This window comes from Sus scrofa, chromosome 4, assembly GCF_000003025.6.
Source record: "Sus scrofa isolate TJ Tabasco breed Duroc chromosome 4, Sscrofa11.1, whole genome shotgun sequence".
In the NCBI taxonomy this organism is placed as follows: Eukaryota; Metazoa; Chordata; class Mammalia; order Artiodactyla; family Suidae; genus Sus; species Sus scrofa.
Genome location: NC_010446.5, coordinates 102,768,261 through 102,791,128, shown reverse-complemented (window position 1 = coordinate 102,791,128; position 22,868 = coordinate 102,768,261). Strand labels below are relative to the sequence as shown.

The following is a 22,868-nucleotide window of genomic DNA, read 5'->3' as shown; positions in this document are numbered from 1 at the left end:
CAATAAAACCCGGCAATATGAGTTCCTGCTGTGGTGCAGTGGAAACAAACCCAACTACTATCCATGAGGATGTGGGTTCCATCCCCGGCCTTGATCAGTGGGTTAAGGATCCTGCATTGCTGTGAGCGGTGGTGCAGGTCAGAGATAAGGCTCGGATCCCGCATTGCTGTGGCTGTAGTATAGGCTGGCAGCTGTAGCTCTGATTTGACCCCTAGCCTGGGAACTTCCATATGTGCAGGTATGGCCCAAAAAGCGAAAAAAAAAAGTAAAAATAAATAAATAAATAAAATCCAGAAATATAGTAGAAAGAGGCACAAAATAGTCACCATCACGTCAAAATATTATAACAAGGTTAAGAATATGTAAGTTTACAATGCTCAACAACCAGTTACTGGTCAAGAAATCTGGAAAGCCTTTTCCTTAATATGTTAATAAACTAAGACCCGAAAAGTCCAAAAGCCAAGCTTTAGGGCCACAGAATAGTAGAAATGTTTGAGGTCCTCGGAGCAGCCTCCAGTCTCCTCATCAATGAAATGGACAGAGTAGGGTGTGAGGATTTCAAGAGGCCTTTCCAGGTATGATCTTTATGATGATATCTATGAATATAAGTTGCTCAGTCCATGCCTTTGCTTCCAAGAGAAACACACTTTGCTTTGTCTGTAAATATTTGATCTGTTTCCACACAAAACAGTTCCTTGCTGTGTGACAGGTGCTGGGTATATAACCATAAACAAAACACATGATACCTGCTTTGAGAGAGTGGGCCCACTAGAGAGTGAGATGTTATAGATATGCTTATACAGTTAATATACACTTACAAATTCCTAAGACCATTTCCCAAACCCAGCAATCCTTTTCTTCCATGGACAAGTGTCAGGTTAATATGCAGTTCTGCCTTTTTTCTGGAGGTCACTAGATCATACTGTGAGAGAGGAGGAAGATGATGCGGCGACCACATCTAAGAGTTACTTATCTTCTCAATGTCTTTGGGGCCGCCATACTTCCTATACCTGATGGGAACCATGAAGTATATGCCACCTCTCAACGTTCTACCCTCCAGACAATTGATATCCATGGGATGCAGTAGATACGTATTGGTGGAATTGCATAATCTCAGGTTCCTCAGGAAACCAAGAGGAACGACTGCCCTGTTCCTGATTCTTTGGGGTCAGGTTACCTCAACTCATTACCTTCAGAGAAATCTGCAGCTTCAGCTTCACCTCATTCTTTATGACCTCGTGCTGGATGAACTGGCGTATCTGCAGCACATCGGGGCTCCTCAGTATAGGAGCTGGGGCACTCACTAACTGTTTGGAACCGATATCGAGGCCCTTCCAAATTTGAGTGCCAAACGGAGGTCCTGGAGTTTTTTTCTGTTAGCAAAATAAAGCCAAACCCACCACCAAATAAATGAGAATGTTTACCATTAGAATTTTTTTTTCCACCAAGTGCTTATAATGTAGACAACATGCTAGGAACCCCTTGGTAGGGAATATAACAGTGAAAAAAAATGATCCCTGCTGGCAAAAGGCTTTGCAAATATAAAGGAAACTGGGAACTGGGCAAGTTTTAAGAATCAGAGTATTTTCAAATCCTGTCGCATGATGTCCCACTGGACAGCGTTTAGGGAATGCCAAGCAGGGCTATGCCATGGTAAGGCCGCAGCAGCCTACTTTATGCCTCATGCATGGGGCTATTCCTTAATACCCAGAGGTGGCCTTAGACATTGGAAATTAAGTTATCTTTACCTCTCTGGTTCCACGTTCATTTTGACCTGGAGAGATTCTTTGAGAGAGCAAATCACCCCATAGATCTGGGTGCTCACTGAGCTCACTCTAGATTAAACACCCTTCCAGAGCCTTCCCAGGGTCTCTTGGGCAGAGAAGTCTGACTCGGTAGAGTCACATCTCTGTCTTGTCCTTGTAACTGATTTTCAGGAGTGTGCACTGAGGCCCCGTGTTCTGATGTGTATCTGGTGGGTTTCACTTTGAATTGCTCTTCAGTGTCAAATGCCCGGTCAGCAATGGCTACTCTGGGGCTTTCCTGGGCTGGGCCACTCCACTGGGCACAGAAGGTCGGAGGTATAGGAGTTGCAGAGGAAGAGAATGAACTTCCTTCATTCATCTCAGATGCAGTATATTATTTCTCCTAATGTAGGACTTTCACCTTGGGTATAGTCTTAGTAAACCGTTTGGTGTAGCCTTTCATTTTTTCAAATAAGGAGGTACAGATCCAGTCTAAGATTGCCCCAAACCTCACATTAATAATTGATGGAGTGGGGACTAGAATTCAGATCCTCTCCATTCAGCATGTTGATTATAGTCACAAAATCAAAATACAGAGCTGGGAGATCTTTATTATCTGAAGTGTTCATGATCTGTGCCTCACTTTATAAGGTTGTGTAAGGAAGCAAAGATCATCATAACTCAAAAACATTATCCTCCTCACTTGACACCAGTATCTCTCTCTGATCATATTACCAGTGCCTTCCCTGACTTAGTAATTTAGCATCTGACAAAATGCTGGACATATTACATAAATTGCTTCCAAAATGAAATGGCACATCTGGCAAGAGGCAGGACTTTATGATTCTTGCTCAAGATGTTGCTTTCACTCTTAAAAAAAATCTTCAGTGGGCTTCTCTAAGCTGACACAATCACAATGTTCACTTTTTTAACACTGATGCTGCAAATTCCTGAGTTAAATATTTCTATCGAGTTCCCACTGTGGCACAACAGGACCAGTGGCATCTCTGGAGCACCAGGACGCAGGTTCAACTCTTGGCCTGACCCAGTGGGTTAAGTATCCAGTATCTACAGTGTAGGTCGCAACTGCAGCTTGGATCTGATCCCTGGCCCAGGAATTCTATGTGCCACCAGGTGGTCAAAGAAGAAAAAGAATACAACTGAGTATTTCATATTATTCTTATATACTCCATTTGTACATTAATAAATTAAGAATAAAGAGAAAATGAAACTCCTAAAATTGTGTGTTAAAACTAACAAATAAATAATGAGAGAAGGGACAGTTTCTTTTTTTCTTTTCTTTTTTTTTTTTTGCTGCTCTTATGGCATGTGGAAGTTCTCAGGCCAGCGATGGAATCTGCACCACAGAGGTGACCCAAGTCACAGCAGTGACAACACCAGATCCTTAACTCCTAGGCCACCAGGGAACTCCAAGGGAAGGTGTCTGTACTGCATAATATCCCTAATGGGTTAGTCAAAGTGGATATTTTCATGTTACTGGAAGCTGTTCAAGCCTGCAATGAATGTAGGCTAAAAGAAATAAAACGGAGATGAGCTAGTCAGGTATATTTCTCTAAAACCTACAAATATTAAACCCTTCAAATATAAAACTCCTTGAGCCCATTAACAATTGACATAAGAATGAAAATATGTGAATGTGCAGGAGGAGACCTGATCTCTGGTTCATGGATAGATGGATACACACATACAGTTACTTTACAGCAGAAAAATGTGTACCTCAACTGAGGGAAATGTCTCCCATGTCCTTGACTGCAGATTGGGAGGAACGACTGTGTCTAATTCTTTCTTCATTAGCCACGGTGATGCTTCATGGACAGGACGCAGGACAGTAATGCTCAGGGCCCCTGGTTTATGGAGAGTTATCAGAGGATTATTTCTCTATCAAAAATATTCTGAGAAATCCCATAGGTTTTCACTCCAACAGTCACTTCTTTAAATAATTTATTTAGGAGTTCCTGCTGTGGCTCAGCAGTTATGAACCTGACTAGCATCCATGAGGACATGGGTTCAATCCCTGGCCTTGCTCAGTGGGTTAACGATCCAGGGTTACCATGAGCTGTCGTGGAGGTCACAGGCACAGCTCTGATCCCATGTTGCTATGGCTGTTGTGTAGGCCGGCAGCTGTAGCTCCAATTCAACCCCCCTAGCCTGGGAACTTCCATATGCCACAGATGCAGACCTAAAAGAAAAAAATATATATTTATTTATTGGCTGTACCTGGGGCATGCAGATGTTCCCAGGCTGAGAACTGAATTCGATGGGAGTTTCTGTTGTGGTTCAGCAGGTTAAGAACCTGACTAGCATCCATGAGAATGTGGGTTCAATCCCTGGCTTTGCTGAGTGGGTTAAAGATCCAGCACCATTGTGAGTTGTGGTGTAGGTCACAGATACAGCTTGGATCCTGCGTTGCTGTGGCTGTGGCTTAGGCCAGCAGCTGCAGCTCTGATTCCACCCCAGCCCAGGAACTTACATACGCTGCAAGTGCAGCCCTAAAAAGAAGAAGAAAAAAAAAAAGCAAAGCAAAGGATTGAACCTGAGCCATAGTTGTGGCAATGCCAGATCCTTTAACCCACTGTGCTGTGCTAGGAATTGAACTTGTACTTTTGTAGTAATCTGAGTCATTGCAGTTGGATTCTTAACCCACCACACCACAGTAGGAACTCTGAACTAACAAAGCAATTTGAGAAGATCGAAATAGACATTTCTCCAAAGAAGACATATAGATAGCCAATAGGCACATGAAAAAATGCTCAACATCACTGATTATTAGAGAAATGAAATCAATACTATAATGAGGTACTACCTCACACGGGTCAGAAGGGCTGCCATTAGTAAGTCTACGCATAACAAATGTTGGAGAGGAAGTGGAGAAAAGGGAACCCTCCTACACTGCTGGTCAGGATGTAAATTGGTACAACCACTATGGAAAACAGTATGGAAGTTCCTCAGAAAACTAAATATGGAACTACCATATGATCCAGCCATCCTACTCCTGGTCATATATCCTGACAAAACTACAATTCCAAAGAGTTACATGCACCCATATGTTCATAGGAGCACTGTTCACAGTAGCCAAGACATGGAAACCAGCTAAATGTCCATGACAGATGAATGGATTAAGAAGATGTGAGATCACACACACACACACACACTGAACTACTACTCCGCCATAAAGAAGAACAAAATAGTGTCATTTACAGAAAAATGGATGCAACTAGACTAAGGGAAGTAAGAGAAAGAGAAAGACAAATACCATATGATATCACTTATATGTGGAATCTAAAATGTGGCACCAATGGACCTACCTACAGAACAGAAACAGACTCACAGACATGGAGAACAGACTTGTTGTTGCCAAAGGAATGGAAGGAGGGAGTGGGATGGACTGGGAGCTGGGGGTTGGTAGATGTAAACTATTCCATTTAGAATGGATGGGCAATGAGGTCCTACTGTGCAGTACAGGGAACTGTGTCCAGTTTCTTGGGACAGAACATGATGGGGGATGATATGAGAAAAAGAATGTGTGTGTGTGTGTGTGTGTGTGTGTGTGTCTTGGTAACTTTGCTATACAGCAGGAATCAGCACAACATTGTAAATCAATTATACTTTAATTATTTAAAAAAAGCAAATTGAGGTGAGTTCTCATTCTCCACACATGTACTTCACCACCACTCAGAGCTTCCCATTTGCCATATTCACAGAGAAAGAACAAGTTTATTATATCATGCATATGTACATCGACGTATTAAAAGATACAAGTGCATATAGATGTAGATATATTCATAAGTGAGCACAAAATATATCCCACCAACCAGAGAAAAGATAAAAGGAAATGAATCTTTTCTCTGGTTTGGTACACAGGTAAATGAAGGATTTTCTGTGTTTTAATACACACATTACACATATAGTGGTTCTTACATTTACAAATGTAAATACCAAATGAATATAACATAGGCCATCCTATGTTTCAGGTTGGCTTTCTAACTCACATAACAAATGTACTTTCTTTTCTTATTATACTAAATTCATCAAGGCGACATCTTCAAAATGATAAAAAATGAACTTATACAAGATACCTCACTTTTGTTTTTTCCTACCAAGATGAAACACACACATAAATAGGAACCTAGGTACATAACTAAACATACATAACATACCTAAACCCAGATATGAATCTGCTTATAGGTGTGGGGGGGAGTTCATGTACAATTTACATGGGCTGAGGATGAGATAAAGCTTGGTATAAATATAAATCACTGTACAAGGTTGGTATGGCCAGGTGAAAAGCAGAGTTTGAAAAGCAAGCAAAGAGAAAAAAGGTAGAGATGACCCCAGGCCAAGGAGGACAGAGTTAGTGAAGGGACACAGTAAGTTCTAGTCTGGCTTCCCCACCTGGCTGTTCCTGCACCGGCTCTTGAAGAACGACGGTAGTTGATTCTCCATATGCCAAGGACAGGTACTCTTCTATGTCGCTGTCTCGGAGAAGTTCCAATCCCGATCCATCAGCATAGATAACAAAAAACCTATGCAAAGAAATAAAAATCAAATCCCTTGACATATTCAGCTGAAATGCTCCTTGAACTTGGAATTGAAAAGTCATATTTTTCTATTACCTGGGGATGTGTTCACCATAGATTGCAGATGATTCTTACGAAGGTAAGTAGCTGACAAGGCATCATAGCCTTCATTTTTTTCATTTAAATCATCTTCCAAATTGTTTTCAGGTAGGATAGTTGATGCACTACCATCAGCCATGACCTAAGGGACACAGTATGTAAAAGACTAAAAGAAAAACATGCCACAAAGCTTACATTTCTGTTGATCTTGTTTGAGAAAGCAGGTGATTTTTTTTGGTATACTCAGAGAATCAGGGGTATGTATTTACAAAACTGTTCACTAAGAATGGACTGCATTAATAAAAGTGAACACAATAAAAAAATTTTTAAAAAAAGAAAACCAGAAGCACATCTCCACATACAAACCACACCTAGACTGTGAAAACAAAGTGGAAGACAAACCAGAATACGTTCAGAGGAAGGTGACTGGGAAGGCAGGTGATTCATAATCTTATCTTCTGAGGATCAGTCTAAGGAACTGGGAACTTAAACATGGCAGAAAGGCTACTCAAGTGACAGCTGTCTTAAAATATTAAAAGAGTGACAGTGTGGAAGAGGTTTATATTCTGTGATTCTAAGTACAGAACTAGGACTCATGCATAGACACACAGGGAAACAGATTGAATATCACTATGAGAAGAACTGTTCTAGCCACTACTGTATCCTGTATAGAGTGTGGTTCAGGCTAAAAGACCACTGAAGAGGATGCCCAAGAAGAGCATCAGGAGTTCCCGTCATGGTGCAGTGGAAATGAAATCTGACTAGGAACCAGGAGGTTGTGGGTTCAATCCCTGGCCTTGCTCAGTGGGTTAGGGATCTGACGTTGCTGTGAGCTGTGGTGTAGGCTGCAGACGAGGCTCGGATTTGGCATTGCTGTGGCTCTGGGGTAGGCTGGCAGCTATAGCTCCGATTAGACCCCTAGCCTGGGAACCTCCATATGCTGTGGGTGCGGCCCTAAAATGACAAAAGACAAAAAAAAAAAAAAAAAAAAAAAAAAGAGTATCAATGCCTAGAAGAACACTTGGCTTAGGTGTTTCAACACAGGGGCTTTGAGCTTTAGGTTTATCTTCAATTCATCATAATTTGAAATCTGTTAGCAGCCTGAACTCACACTGTGAAGAATCTCAGTTAGTTGGCATAGAAAAACTAAGCTGGATCTGGGCTTGTCTGCCGCCCAAACAAAGCTGGACACCTTTTGGTAGAGTTCCAAGACTAAAAAGTAACTTTGCCACCCACTAGCCAAGACCGAATTCCACGTTGGGTGAGGAGTGAAAAAAAAAAAAAGCACCTAGAGCAGGGATGGCAAACTTATTTTTGTCAAGGGCCTGATAGTGAATATTTCAGGGTTTGTAGGCCACACAGTTTCTGTTGCAGTCACTCCACTCTGCCCATTACATGCAAAAGCAACTGTAGGCAATATGTAAACAAACAAGCATAACAGTGTTCCAATAAGACTTGACATCCTGGCACTGAAGCTTGACTTTCCTACAATTTTCATGTGTCATGAAATATTCTCCTTTTGATTTTTCCCAATTATTTTAAAATGTAAAAGCCATTTTTAGCTCATGGGCCCCTATAAACATGTGGCCATGGTTTCTCAATGCCTGGCTTAGAGATAAGAGAAAGGACAGAGAAGCAGAAGATAGAACTCTACTGCTGAATAGCTAAGCACCTCTCGAGGCTTCCCACCTCCCCATCCCCAGCCTTACTAGAACCCTCACACCAACTGATATTTCTCACTATGTGGATTCTCTGACTAGTCAAACAAACTCACCTGCTGCCCCATGTATTTTCTCTCACTTTAACCCAGTTACGCTGCATTCTTAAACCATTCCTCTTTGTTGGCATTATTCTTAGATATTTAGTAACATTTCCCCCTTTTGTTCTAATGATTTCTTTGGCCTTAACATTTCAACCATCCCAAGTGTTGGGCTTGCTATCCCCTAGTGAAATATACTTGAGAATTAAAGATATCGACATATGTTACATATGCCAAAAACCTTGGCAGTAAGGGGATAACAAAACCCAAGACAACTAAGGTAAAAATTACAAGGAAGCCCTCTGGTATGAGACTGCTCAAAGCTGAGCCCCAGCCTCTCTCTCCATACTGATGATGCACTTTACCTGAAAGGTGTTTCCTTCAGGATCCATGACCTCACAGATGACCTCTGACGTATGCTTCATGATGTACCTGCTAGCTCTCAGCTGCTCACGTTTTTGAAAAGGATGGTATATATCACTGCTTGATTCATGGCAATATATAGCTGAACAATCCCTATCAATATGAAGACAGCCTGTGTTTGGAGGTAACACCTAGACAGGTAAACAGAAAGAAATTTTTGAAAATTTTTTGCTCCATTTGAGGGATTTGGAAAATCATTTAAGGAAAAAATTTATCCAAGATCCCAGACACAAACTGTGTTGGCTGGAAGAAAACATTCCCAAGAGAAGACTTAAGTTTTGTGAAGGGCTACTTGATAAGGAAGCAAACGATGATTAGGATATAATTTCTCCTGTCTCTCATATTTTATCTACTCATTTTAATATCTCTTCAAGTAATTGCCTTGTGGCTCCTTATTTCAGATATTTGATATAAAATATTAAAAACACATTTTTTTTTTGTCTTTTTGCTATTTCTTGGGCCGCTCCCGCGGCATATGGAGATTCCCAGGCTAGGGGTCTAATCGGAGCTGTAGCCACCAGCCTCCACCAGAGCCACAGCAACGTGTGATCCGAGCCGGGTCTGCAACCTGCACCACAGCTCACGGCAACGCCGGATCGTTAACCCACTGAGCAAGGGCAGGGACCGAACCCGCAACCTCATGGTTTCTAGTCGGACTGGTTAACCACTGAGCCACGATGGGAACTCCTTAAAAACACATTTTAACTTAAGTAAACACATTTGGCCCTATTCAAAATATTTGGAATCCTTTCATGTTCTTGGGCAAGAAGCATCTCTAGGAGGGTCAAAAGCTATGGAATAAATGCTTTTAGAAACTTTTATTTATCCCTATTCCTTTAGTGGCTGACATAGTCCTTAAGTAATATGTGATGTATAATGACTTCTGGTTCAGACAGGCTCTTTTTTGAGATATATTCACATGCCATAAATACACCCTTTTCAAGTGCACATTTAGTGAATTTTAGTGTATTCAAAAACTTGTACAAACATTACCACTAATTCCAGAATATTTTCATCATCCCCAAAAGAAACCCTGATGCCATTAGCAGTCACTCTGCACCATTCCTGGCCCTAGCAACAACTGATCTGCTGTGTCTATGGATTTGACTATTTCAGACATTTCCTATAAATGGAAGCATGTGATATGTGGCCTCTTGTGTCTGGCTTCCTTCAAATAGTATAGTATTTTCAAGATTCAGCTATGTTGTAGATGTATCAATACTTCATTCTGTTTTATGGATAAATAATATTCCATTGTATAGATATGAATTTTGTTTATTCATGAGTTGATGGCCATTCCAGTTATTTTCTCAGTCTAGGTATTACTAAAAATGCTGCAATCAACATTTGTGCACAAGTTTTTGAGTGAAAATAGGTTTTATTTCCCTTGGATGTCTACCCAGGAGAAGAATTGCTAGGTCATATGATAACTCTTTCATTTTTGGAGGAATGAATGCCCAGCTGTTTTCCAAAGTGACTACACCATTATACATTCTCATCAGCAATGAATGAGGGTTCCAATTTCTCCATATCCTTACTGACACTTGTTACTGTCTCTTTCACTCCAGTTATTTTAGTGAGTGGGAAGTGGTATCTCACTGCAGTTTGATTTGCATCTCCAAATGACTGATGACACTGAGCATCTTTTCATGTGGTTTCATGTGGCACACTTTAGAGGAGGTGCTGGTGGCTGGTTAAATCTGCAATTTTTCCAGCCTCCACAGTTCCTCATCAAAATTGACGCAAACCATCAGCATGACTCTGTAATTTACTGAAAGCTGCTCCGGACAGGAAAAGATAGCCTATAACTCCCAGAATTAAGACACACATCATCAACAAGGTGAAACAACCATGTAAGAAAGACAAATCAAACACCTGATGAAAAGGAGATGTCTTGCTCTCTGGGAAGTCAACCTGGAGAAACATCTACGCTGAAGCCTAGAGGCTCGACATGACAAATACAGCAAAGGACCCATGTTTTTGCTGGAGATTGTCTTCAATTAACCTCATAGCCAACTAGCAAATAAAATTTTCATGCTCTAACATACTTTATTGCTCAGAATTTACTATAAAATATGCCTCCTCCAATTGACATCACATACCAAGTAGAGGATAAGCCACCCTTCATTATGATGTTTGTACAGTACTGCTAATAAAGACAAGGACTTTTGAAATCCTTTTCAGTGGGATTCTGAGATAAGAGGGCAACAACCGAGCACGCAGCAGAAGGGTCACAACCCCGGAGGAGAAGGTTTTTCCCGATGGGCGGACTTACCTTTGGCTCTCTTCACTTCCTCTCAGACCCACCTGGTATGTTCCCTGTGGCTTTGCAATGATAGATGTCCCATCCCCAAAGGTGACGCAGCAGCTACTGTCCTCGCAGTTGGTGATGACAGTGGCGTAGTGTGTGCTTTCGATCCACATGCACTTCACCTGCCTGGTGATAGTTTGAGGCCCTTCTGCTGTGAGCAAATGCAAGAGAAGCAGGTCTGGTAGGACACATGTGTGGGGGGACATGCCTGCTGCTGACTGTGTGCCTGAGTCCTGGCTGAGAACTCACTCCCTGGGGCTGGACTGTGGGCTACTCTCTAGGTCAACGCAGAGTCATCCTTCCAGAATCTGTCTTCTTACTTAATTCAGTCTGCTTTTTGGTTGTGGCTATTCTTTTTATTTTGAGAAATTGAAAACATCCAGAAAAGCATACAATATAATTTACCTACTCATTTAAATTTACACTTGTTGATATTTTATCACATTTGTTTTATTTTTAATGTGTACAAAAAGAAAAGTTACAGATAAAGCTGAAGTTCATTTTTTCTCCTTATCTCTGGGTTTATTCATATTTCTCACAGGAGTTTCACATACACATACATCTATATATAGCATATAAATGTATGTATCAAAAACAATGTATAGCATTCTGTGTACTTTAAATTTGCATAAGTTATGTATTACTCTATGTATTATTCTACACTTGATTTTTTTCACTTAACAATGTTTTCAGACCTTTAGCCATCTAGATATGTATGTGTGTGTATATATATGCCTTTGTGTGTATATACCTATATGTGTGTGCACTTTATTCCTTTTAATTGCTATATAGTATTCCTTTGTAAGAATATACTACAGTTTCTTTTTTATTCTTTTTTTGTCTTTTTTTTAGGGCTGCACCTGTGGCATATGGAGGTTCCCCAGGCCAGGGATTGAATCAGAGCTGCAGCTGCCGGCCTACACTTCAGCCAGAGCAATGCCAGATCCAAGCCATGTCTGCAACATAGACCACAACTCATGGCAATGCCAGATCCTTAACCCACTGAGCAAGGGCTGGGATGGAACCTGCGTCCTCATGGATACTAGTCAGATTCGTTTCCACTGAGCCATGATGGGAACTCTACATTTTATTTTTCTATTCTGTTGTTGACAGACATTTATGCTTTCCCAATATTTTAATATTATACTCAGTGTTGGAAATAGTAGCCCTATACCTGTTTCCTTGTGCAAATGTATCTTTCTATATACTCAGAAGTAGAGTTAGTGTAACACATGACATGCACATTTTCAATTTACTAGATATCTTTTAAGTTTTTTTTTTTCCTTTTTCTTTTTCTTTTTCTTTTTTTGGCTGTGTCTGCAGCATGCAAAAGTTCTCCAGCCTGGGGACTGAACCTGTGCCACAGCAGTGACAATACTGGATCCTTAACTGCTAGGCCCTCAGGGAACTAGCTATTTTTTAATTGCTCTCCCAAGTGGCTCTTCTAATTTTTGCTCAGATTAACAAGGTATAAAGGTTCCTCTTTTTCCATTCACTTGTCAATTTCGTTGCACTTAACTTGGCAATGAAGCACTGAATGCATTAAACAAATAAACTCTGGAATAAAAGAAAGGTGAGTCAGGGAATAATTTGTCTTTAAAAAACTTGTTTACATTTAGCTTAGGAAGGTGGTAGGCTTTTAGATAAAATGAAGAGACTCCAGTTCAATACCAGCTGCTGCTTGCTTTTCTCTCACATCTCCTTTCTGATAAGAAGAGGCAGGCCCAGAACTGAAGGTGGATCTGCCTAAGGTCACCTATGCATGCAGATTAGAGTCCTTATGGATCAAAGGAAACAGGACTGAGATCCAATGTCCGGGACAGTCGAGTCCTGATTATTAACTTTTAATAACCACCAATCTAGGCTACAATCTTTTAGTGGTCAGAATGGAAAAGGCACTGCTGCTCTGCATCAGCCAACTAGAGCTGTTATTGCTCCCATGTCAGCTGGGGACAGAGATCATAAGAAAGGGCCTCATTGGCTCTGCTTCGAGTCCAAAGCATGAGTATTCTTTGGTTGGCCCAAGTCCTTCACAAAGTTAGTTTCCCACTGTGTGTTTTCAAAAATCAGTGAGGTTTTTACTTAGCATATTCTAAAGACATGAAATATAGACATCTACTTGAAAAATAAAATTACCTGTCTCTTCATCTTCTAGAGAAATAATTTGATCTTCATAAACTTGATAAAAGGTGGTGATTCTGGTACCATCAGCATGATCCACTATCCGAGTACCATCTTTCTTTTCAACAATGACCACTCTGTCTTCTCGAGTTGTCATAACCTGAACATACAAAGGCAGAGTATCTTAGTCAAGGGCTTAATCTCAAGCGTGCTTATTTTATGATCATCATCAAAAGCCTGGTAATTTATTTATAAGTGGAACTTTTTTTTCCATCCACTTGGTTTAACCTTGACAACAATCCTGGTAGGCAGGCAATAGTATCTTCATTTTATAGATGAGGAAATACAGGCTTAGAAGCTAAGACCCTTGTGCAAGGTCTCAAAGTCGCTTGGCCAGTGTCAGGGCTGATATTGGACTAAGGCTGTCTAACTTCAAAATTGACTCTTCACAGAGTTCCCGTTGTGGCTCAGCGATAATGAACCTGACTAGTATTCACGAGGATGAGGGTTCGATCCCCAGCCTCACTCAGTGGGTTAAGGATCCAGTGTTGCCATGAGCTGTGGTGTAGGTCACAGATGCAGCTTGGATCCTGCGTTGCTGTGGCTGTGGCATAGGCCGGCAGCTGCAGGTCTGATTTGACCCCCAGCTTGGAAACTTCCATATGCCATAGCTGTGGCCCTAAAAGGCAAAAAAAAAAAAAAAAAAAAAAAAAGAGAGAGAGAGAGAGAGAGATGCTTCTTCCACTGTCACATATTTGTGAGTAAGGACTGACCCGACCCAGGTCTGTACAGGGAAATGACACCGGGCCCTGTCTCCTTAGAAACTACAGGTTTAAGGCAAGCAAGGCATGCTGAGGCTGCCATATGTGTGCCAGGAGAGTAGGCCTGCAGGGCTTAGCATCTTAGTCATCAGAAGAGAGCATAAACATGGTGGGAACAGAGGCTTCTCTGTGTCATGCTGATCTCCACACTCACATGCTGCTTTCTGTTGCTGATACACGTGCCTTGCACTGTGCACTTGAGGAGTAAAAGCAGCTGTGCCTGTGGGTCATCACTGGGCCTCCCAGGTGAGTGCGGCTGCTGCACTGATCATGCTTTATCCTGTTTTACATCCTTCCCCAAAGCTGAGTAAATGTCGCTGCAGGTTAAAGCCTACTGTGTTCTGTTTGTTTATCAGTTTTAAACTATGATCCTTCTGTTCCAGAGGAGAGTGTGGGAAAAATGGAGAGAAGGTCTAAGAAGGAAAACACCTGTATCACTCAAGACAGGAAGCCAAAGGTAGTCCCTCCATCAGCCCAGAGGCTCCAGATCTACCCCAAGCAGTCCAGGTGAATGCAGACCTACGGAGTGCTGACTCCTTGGCATGAACTGTGGGAGGTGCTGGGGATACGATGATGAGCACGACTCAAGTTTAAATCCCTAACCTCTAGGAGTTACAGACCAGAGGAAGGACCCACATTACAGAAGTTGCTAAAGGAGCCAGTTAGGGGACCACCATGTCTTAGTGAGGGTTCTGATGTGGTCTGGCCTCCCCCTGGAAGCAATGCCAGAGCTTGGATTTTGTGTGTCAGTACAAGGGAGAAATGTGGGTGAAAGGCCTGTGAGATGCAAAGGACTCCAGCGAGCAGTGGATAGAGAAGCAGGAGAAAAGCTAGCAGGTGAGAGACCAAATTGGGGAGACCTTTAAGCCATATGAAGGATGTTAGCCTTTATTCCAAGGGGTGGCAGGGCACTCGTAAAGGGTTTTAAGTATTTGGACTTGAGTAGGAAGCACAGAAGAAGTTCAGTTAGTCCTGGGAAGTGCTTCGATCTAAAAGAACAAGCAGACCTTTATATGCTACAGCTAAGTGGTTCACCAGCCAAGCTCTAAACCCCCAGGAGATGCATGACCCAGGTCTCCCTTCAAGACAGGACTTGCTCCCTAGCTATGGGGAGGGCACTTGGCAAACAGCCTCCAGATGTCATCTCTTGCAGCATCTGTCTCAGCTGCAGGAAGATGCTTTGCCGGAATCACTTTGTTTCAGGGGAGGTGTGTCCAATGACTGAGTGAGGCTGGTTCCTACTCCCAGACGTGGACACTGGGACAGAGGATTCTGGCTCCTGAGTTCCTGGCAGGTGACTGAGGCACCACAGCTCAGCTCTGCTCTTTGCCAATTCCTCTTCCCCTCTTCTTCTCTCACAAATGGTGTCCCTCATCTTGTACCCCAAACTTTATCTTAGGGTTTGCTTCTGGAGACCCCCATTGGCAAGAGTGTGTTACAAATTATATAATGCATGTTCTCATCACATATTCTAACTTGTATTGTCCTAATCATAAGGGACACAATTCTTACTAAAGAGTCCAGATGGATGTGAGAGTGAGTTTGCTAGATATTTTTTGGCTGAAGTGTCTAGGGCTTTTGGGAGCAGGTGATAATTACCTTTTTGTCTTTTTACAGTAGGCTGAAATCACTATATTTAAGAGAGGAGAACAGGCTGACAGTTATTTTAGGTTCTCATCTTTGGTACTTTCAGCCAATGATAGATATAGATAGGCATATCTCTCTGTATCAATATCTCCCTACCTACAGATCTATTGAGTGTGTATAACAAGAAATACTTCTGTAGGATACAGTGATGGAGAGCATAGATCTGGAGTTAAACTGCCTGAGTTCAAATTCTGGCTCCACTGACAGCTGGGTGATTCGGGCAAAGTGCTTAACCCTTCTAGTTTCCTCATCTGCAAAATGAAACCAACGCTGGTGTACTCTTCAGAGATGCCATGTGGCTTCAATGAGGCAATGCTGGCAAGGTAATTAACACCTACTTCATCAATCAAGTGAGCAATGACAAACACTAGCTCTTTATCTAGTATAGATATTTACATATTATTCTTTAGAATTATTGAAGCATTTTATAACACCACATAACACTGACATTTTCTGATCAACACAGGCTGGGATAATCCTTATTCTTAGTGGGGGTAAGAACGAAATAGCAAGAATACTTACTGAAAACCTGATTGTGCTAAATCTGGTATTACTCCTCCCAACTATTTTAGGTAATGACTATTATCTCCACTTTAGGAATAAGGAACCCTAGGTTAGAAATAGCCAAAGTCATACATCTAGTAAGAAATGTGGCTGGGGTTCAAACCCATGTCTGCCTCAATACGAGGTCAGGGCCACTCCTCCAAAATGTGATACTTTAAGTCAGAAGTCTTGAAAGCACACATCCATTTTCAACTGTGTTTCACATGCTCACCAGCTCCTAGTAATTGCCCTAGGGTTAAGCACTTCAGATCTAGAAACTTCAGGTGCACATTCTGCATCTGCCACCTGCTCTGTGACCCTGGAAAATTATTTAGCTTGTCTGTAGCTGAGCTGCCTCATACGTAAAACAGAATCGACATAGGTTATTGTGAGAAGTAAATGAATTAGTGTGTGGAGAGCACTGAGAAAAGACCCACAGTGGGTGTGCAATAATATTACCATTGCTGTTGCTGTGATTAGACTATTGGGTGTCTGTGCTTACATCCAGGCTCTCAGATGTTGGTTTGTGCTTCCATAATGGTGCGAGGCATCCACAGAGGAAACCATGTGTGGTTAACCCAGAAGTATTTGAATTTGGAATATGCGAAATCAGATTTGCATTTTAAGCCACAGAATCTGTATGGGGGCTGAGGTAAAGTGAGGTATTTGAAGTGATCCAAAAAACCTTCCCGAGATGATGTGTATTTTGAGCTCACAAAATAGAAAAGAAGGCAAGAGAGCATGCAATTATTTCAAAAGTAGACTGAAGAAGAAAACACATTTGGTTGGAGGATGGAATGCATCTCAATAGCAAGCAGACATTTTGCTTTCAACTAGCAGCCTATGGTTGTAAACAAGGGCTGGAAGTCCACAAACGAGAGATAAGGCATGCTGGAAATCCTCTGTCTTGTTTAGATTGAGAGGGTGCTGCAAAGCGCCACATATGACGTCAGCAGAATGGCTAAGGAATGGAAAGAGCCCAGTTTTCAGTCACCAACAACTGGGTTCTAAACCAGACCACATTACTTAATATCCTGGCCACACAACTTACAGAAGCCCAGCTTCCTTATCAGTAAACTATACACTGTGTGGAGCCTGCATGACAGGATGTATGTAACAGACTTGTCACATAGCAGATGCCCTTGTTCACCCCAGGAGTTTCGATTTCAAGTCTGCTTCACAGATAAACAAAACTCTTTTTTTTTTTTTTGTCTTTTTGCCATTTCTTGGGCCCCTCCCGCGGCATATGGAGGTTCCTAGGCTAGGGGTCGAATCGGAGCTGTAGCCACTGGCCTACGCCAGAGCCACAGCAATGTGGGATCCAAGCCGAGTCTGCACCTTACACCACGGCTCACGGCAACGCCGGATCCTTAACCCACTGAGCAAAGCCAGGGATCGAAACTGCAACCTTATGGTTCCTAATTGGATTCGCGTTAACCACTGAACCACGACAGGAACTCCAAAACTATTATTTTCTATACCACTTATTTGTCACTTTTTTCTTAGGCTATAAATAAAACTTTTTTTTTTTTTATAGTTGCTTTGTGGTGGTGTTGAAGTCTTGTGTGATTTAATGTGAACATCTCATGAAATATATTATAAGTTCTTTGAAGTCAAGGACCATGAACAAATTTCCGTACGTCATTTCAGGTACAGGCAAGTAGCGGCAATAAGGCAGAGACCCTCACTTCCAGAATATAGGACATATAAACAAACACCGTCAACATCAGGAAATATAGACTATCACTAATCATAGGCCATAAAAGTGGTAAAGAAAAGGCATGCTCTGCCTCTCACTTCAAAAATTAGTATTTCACGATACACTATACTGGTCAAATGAACCACACAATGTTTCTAGATTTGGAAAGATGGATCCATCCATCCATCCATGCATCCACTACTTAACAAATAGTTATTGAAAATTTATCATTTGACAAGCACTATTCTGTGTGACTCATATGATTTAGAATAATTTGCAAAATATATTAGATGGCCATACCGTTCCGTTGACAGGATCTGTGGCCTTAAAGGATAAAAATGGGGCCAAGTCAGCTATTCTTTCTAATCCTTTGGTGCCGATCCGATTTCCTTGAGGTGTAGTTGTAAACCAGGTGCCTAAGTGAACCTCCACAGGAGTTACTGTTTGAACTACTTCTGGGGGAGGTTCATGGCTTTCATTCTTTTGTGCCATTGATGACTGATTTTTGTGACTTTTACCTGTGGAAGTTCAAATAAAATCAAACACAACAATATAACTATATGTCAATTATATACAATTATTCATTGTTTTAATATAGTGCAGGCTACCTCAGACACTGTGGCATAGAAATTCTAAGTGATATTCAAGTATATTATTTCTTTCTTTTTTTTTTCTTCTTTTTGTCTTTTTAGGGCCACACCCGAGGCATATGGAGGTTCACAGGGGATCCCAGCTGCATCTGTGACCTACACCACAGCTCACGGCAACACTGGATCCTTAACCCATGAGGGAGGCCAGGGATCAAACCTGCAACCTCATGGTTCCTAGTCGGATTTGTTTCCGCTGCACCACAATGGGAACTCCAAGTATATTATTTCTTAAGAAGGAAAAATGTCAGGTTATAAATGTATTAATCTGTTTGTTTGTTTTTGGTTTTGCTTTTTAGCAAAAAGCATATAAAAGTTCCCAGGCTAGGGGTCAAATCGGAGCTGTAGCTGCTGGCCTATGCCGGAGCCACAGCAATGTCAGATCCGAGCCATGTCTGTGACCTACACCACAGCTCACAGCAGGGCTGGATCCTTAACCCACTGAGCAAGGCCAGGGATCAAACCTGCAACCTCATGTTTACTAGTTGGATTCATTTCCACTGAGCCATTACAGGAACTCCTTAGTCTTGATACTTTAACCCTGGCTAGATTCCCACCGCCTCGCCCTGAACATAGACATGCATACACAGCTTACTCTCTACAGCACAATACCTATTCTGGTCAATTTCTATGTATTTTGAATCTTCCTTATATTCTTTGGATTCCAGATATAACATCCTGTACCCTGGGTTTGTTTGTTTGTTTGTTTTCATTTTTAAAAAATAAATGTATACCTCATCAAAGATCATTATTTATATTTTTTCATTTTTAAAAAGTTTTATCGAAGTACAGATGTGATATTACCTGGTTTTTTTAAAACTTGTATTTTCTCCTATGTATCTATTAAACTTTCAGATGCTTTCTTTTGACTTAGTATTTTACTAGGTTTCTAACTCATCATTCCCCTAATTTTGTCATTTTTTTCAGTCATAAGAACCATATTTCTTCAGCCCTGGATATGGAGAACATTACCAACCAGGCATATCGTTGGGAGAGAATTGGTGCAGCTTAATTACTATATTGATAATCATCTGATATGTACCTCCCTCTAAAACCCTTCCCACCATCATCTAACTGGACCAGCAAGGTAGAACTGAAGAAACCCACATGGAACTCTGTAAAGATTATCTCAATCCTCTATCAAGGTAGATTTAGCCCATCTGTATGGATAATAATGATTAATCTGTAGGCAAGATTTACCAGTGTTATCAAGTTCAATGATGACGTGAACTCAAACCAGAAACAAATTGCAAAAAAAAAAAAAAAAAAAAAAAAAGTAAAAGACTGTTGCCTCCACGAAGATTCTCTAGATTCAGACCATGAAATTGGATCAGGGTACAGATCTTGGCCTAAGAATCCATATTTAGGGGATTACCAAAAAATAGAGATACATTTAACTAAGCCTTTCCATTGCCCTAAGATTTAATTTCAACCCATTTATTATTCCAGAGCATTAAAAGAAAACTGAAAGATAGACCTATAGAAATTATTTAGAATGAAGTTCAGAGAGCCAGTGGGATACAAGTAATGACAGAGAGTTAAAGTTCTTTAATATAAGTTTGACTGAAATTATAGAAGAGAAAAAGATGGATCAGAAACAGTATTTGAAGAGATAATTATCAAGAAATTTCCAAAACCAATGAAAAATACTAATCTACAGATTCAAGAAGCCCAATGTATTCCCACTGGGATAAATAAAAAGAAATCCACACCTAGTTAAATCTATTGAAATTGTGATTTAAAAAAAGAATTTTTTTTTTTTTTTTGTCTTTTTGCCATTTCTTGGGCCACTCCCACAGCATATGGAGGTTCCCAGGCTAGGGGTCTAATTGGAGCTGTAGCCACCGCCTACGCCAGAGCCACAGCAATGCCAGATCCAAGCCGAGTCTGCAACCTACACCACAGCTCAAGGCAATGCCGGATCCTTAACCCACTGAGCAAGGGCAGGGACCGAACCCGCAACCTCATGGTTCCTAGTCGGATTTGTTAACCACTGCGCCACGAAGGAACTCCAAAAAAAAAAAAAAAATGTATACATTTTAAAGGCTGTTAGATTGTCTTCTAAGCAACAACAATTAGACTGACAACAAACTTTTCAACAGCAATACTGGAAGCAAGAAGAACTTGAAGAATATTGTCAACATACTGAGACAAAATACCAATTACTCTATAATTCTATACCCAGTGAGATGATCTTTCAAGAATAAAGACATTTTCAGAAAATTTCTCTTATGCAATAAATAGACTAAAACCTCAAGTTAAAACACTAACTTTTCAAATTCAAATTTTAAAATATATACCTATACGCTGTTCCCAAGAGACAACTTTATTTTTTAAGTTTATTTTTAATTAAAAATTTTTTTTGCTGACAGAAAAGTGACACTACAAGAATAGTGTTTTAAACTTCTCTTTTATGCATTAAAAAAATCAGGTCTTTAATGCTTAAAGTGGCAAATTAAATTGTGCTATATAAAACAGAAGTAACTGAAATCATCTTTAGGGGAAAGAATAGAAAGAGGTAGAAAAGAAAAAGAACTCAGGGGAGGTCCCATTGTGGCTCATCAATAATAAAGCCTACTAGGATCCATGGGGATGTGGATTTGATCCCTGGCCCCACTCAGTGGGTTAAGCATCCTGTGTTGCTGTGAGCTGTGGTGTAGGACAGACGCAGCTTGGATCTGGCGTTGCTGTGGCCGTGGTGTCGGCTGGCAGCTGTAACTCCAATTTAGCCACTAGCATGGGAACTTCCATATGCTGTGGATGTGGCCTAAAAAGCCGAAAAAGAAAAAAAAAAACAACTCAGGTTAAATACTAAATATGTGCCCCGTCCCATTACTCTGTGAACAATCTGGGCCTCAGTTCTCCAATCTATGCCATGAGGATCATGGATCATAGTATCCGTCTCCCTCACCCTACAAGGTGTTATGAAAATAAAATAAGGATTCAGTAAACTCTAATTGTTATTACTGTTGTTTTACAAGGAATTCTAGTTTTACTCCAACAGGGGCTAGTCATAAAGATTAATATATGGGGCTATTCTTTTCAGTATAAGCACCAAATGACCTAAGTCTCTTTGATTTGTTGACTTTTTCTGATTGACTTAGTTCAACTCTAGATGGCCTCCAATGATCCCCAACTCTCAGTATTCACCTTTTGAGTAATTCTTTCCCTGGACTAGTTTTGTATCTAACAAACAAAATCAGGCAGAAGTGACAATGTGTAACTCAGAGACTAGACCATAAAAGACTCTGCAGTCCCAAGAGATAATTTTAAACATAAGCTACAGAAAATAAAATAAAGTATGGAAGAAGTTATTCTGGGAAAGTATTAAACAACAGCTGATGTAGGCATAATAATATAAGCAAAATCAACATTAGGGCAAAAAGAATTCTAGTAGAAAAATTCATTATGTACTGATAAAAACTTAAATTCCCCATGAAGATATGACAATTCTAAATTTGTAAGTATCTAAAATCATATCCTCAAATATATACAAAGGCACATCCGAGAACTATAAAAAAGATGCAATTATTTCATATTTAAAGAAATAAGGATTAAATTATAAGGAACGAAGAGGCTATTCTACCCATTTAGGAAATTCAAACATACTTCTGCTGAATAACTTTGTACCTTAAAATGTCTGTAGGGATATAGAATAAAATTATCAAATTTTGACATGAGGGAAAAATATAGCCTACTGTCTCTTTTTGTACAGTCTGTGAAGTGATAATTCTTTGTACATTTCTAGATAATTAAAAATCAAAAGACTAAAAAGAAAAATAAATAAATAAAAGGAGTTCCTGTTGTGGCTCAGTGGTAATGAACCTGACTGGTATCCACGAGGAAGTGGGTTTGATCCCTGGCCCTGCTCAGTGGGTTAAGAATATGGCATTTCCATGAGCTGCAGTGTAGGTTGCAGATGTGGCTCAGATCTGGTGTTGCTGTGGCTATAGTATTGGCCAGTAGTTGCAGTTCTGATTTGGCCCCTTGCTTGGGAACTTCCATGTGTCACAGGTGTGGCCCTAAAAAGAAAATAAATAAAAATAAATAAAGGAAAAATATTTTGTTAAGTATGGAAATTCTATTAAATTCTACTTTAGTGTCCATATATAGAAGTTTAATGCTCATGTAGTTATATATTGTCTAAAGCTACTTTTATGCTGCAATGGCAGAGTCAGTAGTTGTGACAAAGACCATATAGCTCACAAAGTCTAAGATATTTATTGTCTTGCCCTTTACAGAGAAGTTCCATAAACTTGGATATAAATAGGACAACGCAACTAACAAGTTTGGTCTCATAGATATAAAGGGTACACCAGACTCAATAACTGCAGGATATATGACCTTTCAAACACATAGTAAAAAAATTTTTTTAAACTTGACTATATCATGCTTCAAAAAATTTCAAAGGATTACTTAAAAATCAGTTATTAAAAAACTAGAAAAATTTCACAGGCTTGGAAATTTAGAAATGAATTTAAATAACTTGTGGGTCAGAAGAGGTTAAAATGGAAA

At 40.5% G+C, this 22,868-nt stretch overlaps 1 protein-coding gene across 1 annotated transcript in view; it reads right to left on the bottom strand.

Moving 5' to 3' along the window:
- SPAG17 (sperm associated antigen 17) overlaps positions 1-22,868 on the bottom strand; it is a 229,749-nt gene that overhangs the window by 35,085 nt on the left and 171,796 nt on the right. The window contains 9 exon segments of the mRNA XM_021089972.1: positions 1,191-1,373; positions 3,483-3,610; positions 6,159-6,289; positions 6,380-6,407; positions 6,410-6,524; positions 8,507-8,695; positions 10,872-11,026; positions 13,012-13,156; positions 18,007-18,224. Of these exon segments, the coding sequence (XP_020945631.1) occupies positions 1,191-1,373; positions 3,483-3,610; positions 6,159-6,289; positions 6,380-6,407; positions 6,410-6,524; positions 8,507-8,695; positions 10,872-11,026; positions 13,012-13,156; positions 18,007-18,224 (1,292 nt within the window).